Source organism: Myiozetetes cayanensis, unplaced genomic scaffold (assembly GCF_022539395.1).
Source record: "Myiozetetes cayanensis isolate MyiCay16 unplaced genomic scaffold, myiCay2020 scf218, whole genome shotgun sequence".
Classification (NCBI taxonomy): Eukaryota; Metazoa; Chordata; class Aves; order Passeriformes; family Tyrannidae; genus Myiozetetes; species Myiozetetes cayanensis.
Window position 1 is genome coordinate 52,501 of NW_026087432.1, and position 7,500 is coordinate 60,000.

Genomic DNA, 7,500 nt, shown 5'->3' on the forward strand with positions numbered 1-7,500 from the left:
TGGATGGATGGAGGGATGGATGATTGAATAGATGGATTTATGGATGGATGGAGATGGATTTGAATAGATGGATTTATGGATGGATGGATTTATAGATGGATTTATGCATGGATGGAGCTGGATGATGGATGGATGGAGGCATGGATGATTGAAAAGATGGATTCATAGATGGATTTATAGATGGATTTACAGATGGATTTATAGATAGATTTGTGGATAGATGATGATTGGATGGCTGGAGTTGGATAATGGATGGATGGAGATGGATTTATGGATGGATGGAGCTGGATGATGGATTTATAGATGGATTTATAGAAGGATGGAATGGATGATGATTGGATGGATTTATAGATGGATTTATAGATGGATGATGATTGATGGATTTATGCATGGATGGAGATGGATGATGGATGGATGGAGGCATGGATGATTGAAAAGATGGATTTATAGATGGATTTATAGATGGATTCATAGATGGATGATGATTGGATGGATTTATAGATGGATTTATAGATGGATGATGATTGGATGGATTTATGGATGGATGGAGATGGATTTATAGATGGATGGAGCTGGATGATGGATGGATGAAGAGATGGATGATTGAATAGATGGATTAATGGATGGATGATGATTGGATGGATTTATGGATGGATTTATAGATGGATTTATAGATGGATGATGATTGGATGGATTTATGGATGGATGAAGATGGATTTATGGATGGATGGAGGGATGGATAATTGAATAGACGGATTTATAGATGGATTTATAGATGGATGGAAATGGATGATGGTCAGATGGATGGAGATGGATTTATGGATGGATGGATGGAGCTGGATGATGTTTGGATGGATTTATGGATGGATGGATGATGGATGGATGAAGGGAGGGATGATTGAATAGATGGATTAATGGATGGATGATGATTGAATGGATTTATTAATGGATGAAGATGGATTTATGGATAGATCAATGATGATTGGATGGATTTATAGATGGATTTATAGATGGATGGAAATGGATGATGGTCAGATGGATGGAGATGGATTTATGGATGGATTTATGGATGGATGGAGCTGGATGATGGATGAATGAAGGGATGGATGATGATTGGATGGCTGGAAATGGATGATGGATGGCTGAAGATGGATTTATGGCTGGAGCTGGATGATGATTCGATGGATTTATGGCTGGAAATGGATGATGATTGGATGGATTTATGGATGGATGATGATTGAATAGGATGGATTTATGGATGGAAATGGATGATGATTGGATGGATTTATAGATGGATGATGATTGGATGGATTTATGGCTGGAGCTGGATGATGACTGGATGGATTTATAGATGGATGATGATTGGATGGATGGAAATGGACGATGGATGGCTGAAGATGGATTTATAGATGGATTTATAGATGGATTGATAGATGGATTTATTGATGGATGATGATTGGATGGCTGGAAATGGATGATGGACAGCTGAAGATGGCTGGCTCTGGACAATGATTGGCTGAAGATGGATTAGCACCCACCCCCTCATTCCCTGGGGCAGGATTTCCTGTCGGACATGGCGATGACGGAGGTGGATCGCTTCCTGGACCGGGAGCACCTCATCTTCCGCGAGAACACCTTGGCCACCAAAGCCATCGAGGAGTACCTGAAGCTCATCGGCCAGAAGTACCTCAAGGACGCCATTGGTGGGTCCCAGGGGGGTGGGGAGGGGTCTTCTACTGGTCAGGAGATGTTTGGGTGGTCCCTCCATGCTTGGGTGGTCCCTTCTCCCATCCTTGAGATGGTTGGGTGGTCCCTTCTTGGTTGGGTGGTCTCTGAGTTTGGGTGGTCCCTTCTTGGTTGGGTGGTCCCTTCTTGATTGGGTGGTCCCTTCTCCCATCCCTGACATTTTTGGGTGGTCCCTTCTTGGTTGGGTGGTCCCTTCTTGGTTTGGGAGGTCCCTTCTTGGTTGGGTGGTCCCTTCTTGGTTGGGTGGTCCCTTCTCCCATCCAGGAGATTTTTGGGTGGTCCCTTCTTGGTTTGGGTGGTCCCTTCTTGGTTTGGGAGGTCCCTTCTTGGTTGGGTGGTCCCTTCTTGGTTTGGGTGGTCCCTTCTTGGTTGGGTGATCCCTTCTCCCATCCCTGACATTTTTGGGTGGTCCCTCCTTGGTTGGGAGGTCCCTTCTCCCATCCAGGAGATTTTTGGGTGGTCCCTTCTTGGTTTGGGTGGTCCCTTCTTGGTTTGGGTGGTCCCTTCTTGGTTGGGTGGTCCCTTCTCCCATCCTTGAGATGTTTGGGTGGTCCCTTCTTGCTTTGGGTGGTCCCTTCTTGATTTGGGAGGTCCCTTCTTGCTTGGGTGGTCCCTTCTTGCTTTGGGTGGTCCCTTCTTGGTTTGGGTGGTCCCTCCTTGTTTGGGTGGTCCCTTCTGGATTCGGGTGGTCCCTTCTCCCATCCCTGACATTTTTGGGTGGTCCCTCTGGATTTGGGTGGTCCCTTCTTGGTTGGGTGGTCCCTCCTCCCATCCTTGAGATGTTTGGGTGGTCCCTTCTTGGTTGGGTGGTCCCTTCTTGGTTTGGGTGGTCCCTTCTTGGTTTGGGTGGTCCCTTCTTGGTTGGGTGGTCCCTTCTCCCATCCCTGACATTTTTGGGTGGTCCCTTCTTGATTTGGGAGGTCCCTTCTTGGCTTGGGTGGTCCTTTCGTGGTCCATCGAGATGTTTGGGTGGTCCTTTCTTCATTGGGTGGTCCCTTCTCCCATCCAGGAGATTTTTGGGTGGTCCCTTCTTGGTTGGGTGGTCCCTCCTTGGTTTGGGTGGTCCCTTCCTCCCATCCCTGAGATTTTTGAGTGGTCCCTCCTTGGTTTGGGTGGTCCCTTCTTGGTTTGGGTGGTCCCTTCTGATTTGGGTGGTCCCTTCTTGGTTTGGGTGGTCCCTTCTTGGTTTGGGTGGTCCCTTCTTGGTTTGGGTGGTCCCTTCCATCCTGAGATGTTTGGGTGGTCCCTTCTTTGGTTGGGTGGTCCCTTCTTGATTTGGGTGGTCCCTTCATGGTTTGGGTGGTCCCTTCTCCCATCCCTGACATTTTTGGGTGGTCCCTCCTTGGTTTGGGTGGTCCCTCCTTGGTTGGGTGGTCCCCTTCTTGGTTGGGTGGTCCCTTCTTGGTTGGGTGGTCCCTCCTTGATATGGGTGGTCCCTTCTCCCATCCCTGAGATTTTTGGGTGGTCCCTTCTTGGTTGGGTGGTCCCTTCTTGGTTTGGGTGGTCCCTTCTTGGTTTGGGTGGTCCCTTCTTGGTTTGGGTGGTCCCTTCTTGATCTGGGTGGTCCCTTCTCCCATCCCTGATATTTTTGGGTGGTCCCTTCTTGGTTGGGTGGTCCCTTCTCCCATCCCTGACATTTTTGGGTGGTCCCTTCTTGGTTTGGGTGGTCCCTTCTTGGTTTGGGTGGTCCCTCCTTGGTTTGGGTGGTCCCTCCTTGGTTTGGGTGGTCCCTCCTTGGTTGGGGTGGTCCCTTCTTGTTTTGGGTGGTCCCTTCTTGTTTTGGGTGGTCCCTCCTTGGTTGGGTGGTCCCTTCTTGCTTGGGTGGTCCCTTCTCCCATCCAGGAGATTTTTGGGTGGTCCTTTCTTGGTTTGGGTGGTCCCTCCTTGGTTTGGGTGGTCCCTCCTTGGTTTGGGTGGTCCCTCCTTGGTTTGGGTGGTCCCTTCTTGGTTTGGGTGGTCCCTTCTTGGTTTGGGTGGTCCCTCCTTGCTTGGGTGGTCCCTTCTCCCATCCAGGAGATTTTTGGGTGGTCCTTTCTTGGTTGGGTGGTCCCTTCTTGATTTGGGTGGTCCCTTCTCCCATCCCTGACATTTTTGGGTGGTCCCTCCTTGGTTGGGTGGTCCCTTCTTGGTTTGGGTGGTCCCTTCTCCCATTCCTGACATTTTTGGGTGGTCCCTCCTTGGTTTGGGTGGTCCCTTCTTGGTTTGGGTGGTCCCTCCTTGGCTTGGGTGGTCCCTCCTTGGTTTGGGTGGTCCCTTCTTGATTTGGGTGGTCCCTTTTTGGGTTGGGTGGTCCCTCTTTGGTTGGGTAGTCCGTTCTTGGTTTGGGAGGTCCCTTCTTGGTTGGGTGGTCCCTCCTCAAATCCAGGAGATTTTTGGGTGGTCCCTTCTTGATTTGGGTGGTCCCTCCTCCCATCCCTGACATTTTGGGTGGTCCTCTGATTTGGGCGGTCCCTTCTCCCACCCAGGAGATTTTTGGGTGGTCCCTTCTTGGTTTGGGTGGTCCCTTCTCCCATCCCTGACATTTTTGGGTGGTCCCTCTAGATTTGGGTGGTCCCTCCTCCCATCCCTGACATTTTTGGGTGGTCCCTTCTTGGTTTGGGTGGTCCCTCTTTGGTTGGGTGGTCCCTTCTTGGTTTGGGTGGTCCCTTCTGGATTTGGGTGGTCCCTCCTCCCATCCCTGACATTTTTAGGTGGTCCCTCTAGATTTGGGCGGTCCCTTCTCCCACCCAGGAGATTTTTGGGTGGTCCCTCCTTGGTTGGGTGGTCCCTTCTCCCATCCCTGACACTTTTGGGTGGTCCCTCTAGATTTGGGTGGTCTCTCCTCCCACCCCTGACATTTTTGGGTGGTCCCTTCTTGTTTGGGTGGTCCCTTCTTGTTTGGGTGGTCCCTTCTTGTTTGGGTGGTCCCTCCTTGATTTGGGTGGTCCCTTCTTGATCTGGGTGGTCCCTCTGGATTTGGGTGGTCTTTTCTCCCACCCCTGACATTTTTTGGGTGGTCCCTCTGGATTTGGGTGGTCCCTCCTCAAATCCCTGACATTTTTGGGTGGTCCCTTCTTGGTTTGGGTGGTCCCTCTAGATTTGGGTGGTCTTTTTTCCCACCCCTGACATTTTTGGGTGGTCCCTCTAGATTGGGGTGGTCCCTCCTCCCACCCCTGATATTTTTAGGTGTTCCCTCTAGATTTGGGTGGTCTTTTCTCCCGCCCCTGACATTTTTGGGTGGTCCCTTCTTGGTTTGGGTGGTCCCTCCTCCCACCCCTGACATTTTTGGGTGGTCCCTCTGGATTTGGGTGGTCCCTCCTCCCACCCCTGACATTTTTGGGTGATCCCTCTTGATTTGGGTGGTCTTTTCTCCCACCCCTGACATTTTTTGGGTGGTCCCCCTTTCCCAGGCGAGTTCATCCGCGCCCTGTACGAGTCGGAGGAGAACTGCGAGGTCGACCCCATGAAGTGCTCGGCGTCCACCCTGGCCGACCACCAGGCCAACCTGCGCATGTGCTGCGAGCTGGCCCTCTGCAAGGTCGTCAATTCCCACTGGTGAGGGGGAAAATTCGGGATTGGGGTCGGGATTGGGGTCAGGAACGGGAAATTGGGGTCAGGGATGGGAAATTGGGGTGGGAAATGGGGTGGGAATGGGGTCAACCTGGGCGTGTGCTGCGAGCTGGGGCTCTGCAAGGTCGTCAATTCCCACTGGTGAGGGGGGAAAAATTCGGGATTGGGGTCGGGATTGGGGTCAGGGAACAGGAATTGGGGTCGGAATTTGGGTGGGAAATGGAATTGGGGTGGGAAATGGGGATGGGAATGGGGCCAACCTGCTGCGAGCTGGGGGCTCTGCAAGGTCGTCAATTCCCACTGGTGAGGGGGGAAAATTCGGGATTGGGGTCGGGATTGGGGTCAGGGAACGGGAATTGGGGTCAGAATTTGGGTGGGAAATGGAAATTGGGGTGGGAAATGGGAAATGGGAAATGGGAACGGGGCCAACCTGGGCGTGTGCTGCGAGCTGGGGGCACTGCAAGGTCGTCAATTCCCACTGGTGAGGGGGGAAAAGTCGGGATTGGGGTCGGGATTGGGGTCAGGGAACGGGAAATGGGGTCAGGGATGGGAAATGGGGTGGGAAATGGGGAATGGGAAATGGGAACGGGGCCAACCTGGGCGTGTGCTGCGAGCTGGGGGCTCTGCAAGGTCGTCAATTCCCACTGGTGAGGGGGGAAAATTCGGGATCGGGGTTGGGATTGGGGTCTGGGATGGGAAATTGGGGGTGGGAAATGGAATTGGGGTGGGAAATGGGGAATGGGAAATGGGAACGGGGCCAACCTGGGCGTGTGCTGCGAGCTGGGGGCTCTGCAAGGTCGTCAATTCCCACTGGTGAGGGGGAAGTCGGGATTGGGGTCGGGATTGGGGTCTGGGATGGGAAATTGGGGTCAGGGATGGGAAATGGGGTGGGAAATGGGAGATGGGAAATGGGAACGGGGCCAACCTGGGCGTGTGCTGCGAGCTGGGGGCTCTGCAAGGTCGTCAATTCCCACTGGTGAGGGGGGAAAATTCGGGATCGGGGTTGGGATTGGGGTCTGGGATGGGAAATTGGGGGTGGGAAATGGAATTGGGGTGGGAAATGGGGAATGGGAAATGGGAACGGGGCCAACCTGGGCGTGTGCTGCGAGCTGGGGGCTCTGCAAGGTCGTCAATTCCCACTGGTGAGGGGGGAAATTCGGGATTGGGGTCGGGATTGGGGTCTGGGATGGGAAATTGGGGTCAGGGATGGGAAATGGGGTGGGAAATGGGAGATGGGAAATGGGAACGGGGCCAACCTGGGCGTGTGCTGCGAGCTGGGGGCTCTGCAAGGTCGTCAATTCCCACTGGTGAGGGGGGAAAATTCGGGATTTGGGTCGGGATTGGGGTCAGGAACGGGAATTGGGGTCGGAATTTGGGTGGGAAATGGAAATTGGGGTGGGAAATGGGGGTGGGAAATGGGAATGGGGCCAACCTGCTGCGAGCTGGGGGCTCTGCAAGGTCGTCAATTCCCACTGGTGAGGGGGGAAAATTCGGGATCTGGGTCGGGATTGGGGGTGGGAATGATGATAGGAGCGAAATCAGGGACAGGAACGACAATGGGGATGGGAAATGGGAAATGGGAAATGGGAACGGGGCCAACCTGGGCGTGTGCTGCGAGCTGGGGGCTCTGCAAGGTCGTCAATTCCCACTGGTGAGGGGGGAAATTCGGGATTGGGGTCGGGATTGGGGGTGGGAATGATGATAGGAACGAAATCAGGGACGGGAACGATGATGGGGTGGGAAAGGGGTGGGAAATGGGAAATGGGGATGGGAATGGGGCCAACCTGCTGTGAGTTGGGGGCTCTGCAAGGTCGTCAATTCCCACTGGTGAGGGGGGAAAATTCGGGATTGGGGTCGGGATTGGGGTCTGGGATGGGAATTGGGGTCAGGGATGGGAATTGGGGTGGGAAATGGGGGTGGGAAATGGGAACGGGGCCAACCTGGGCGTGTGCTGCGAGTTGGGGGCTCTGCAAGGTCGTCAATTCCCACTGGTGAGGGGGGAAAAGTCGGGATTGGGGTCGGGATTGGGGTCAGGGAACGGGAATTGGGGTCAGGGATGGGAATTGGGGTGGGAAATGGGGAATGGGAAATGGGAACGGGGTCAACCTGGGCGTGTGCTGCGAGCTGGGGGCTCTGCAAGGTCGTCAATTCCCACTGGTGAGGGGGGAAAATTCGGGATCGGGGTCGGGATTGGGGTCAGGAACA

The 7,500-nt window shown here is 53.3% G+C and overlaps 1 protein-coding gene across 1 annotated transcript in view; it reads left to right on the top strand.

Moving 5' to 3' along the window:
- Window positions 1-7,500, top strand: part of LOC126641834 (ras/Rap GTPase-activating protein SynGAP-like) — a gene marked incomplete at its 3' end in the record, with an annotated part of 60,587 nt that overhangs the window by 43,023 nt on the left and 10,064 nt on the right. Inside the window, 2 exon segments of the mRNA XM_050318914.1 lie at window positions 1,559-1,703; window positions 5,136-5,280. Coding sequence (XP_050174871.1) covers window positions 1,559-1,703; window positions 5,136-5,280 — 290 coding nt within the window.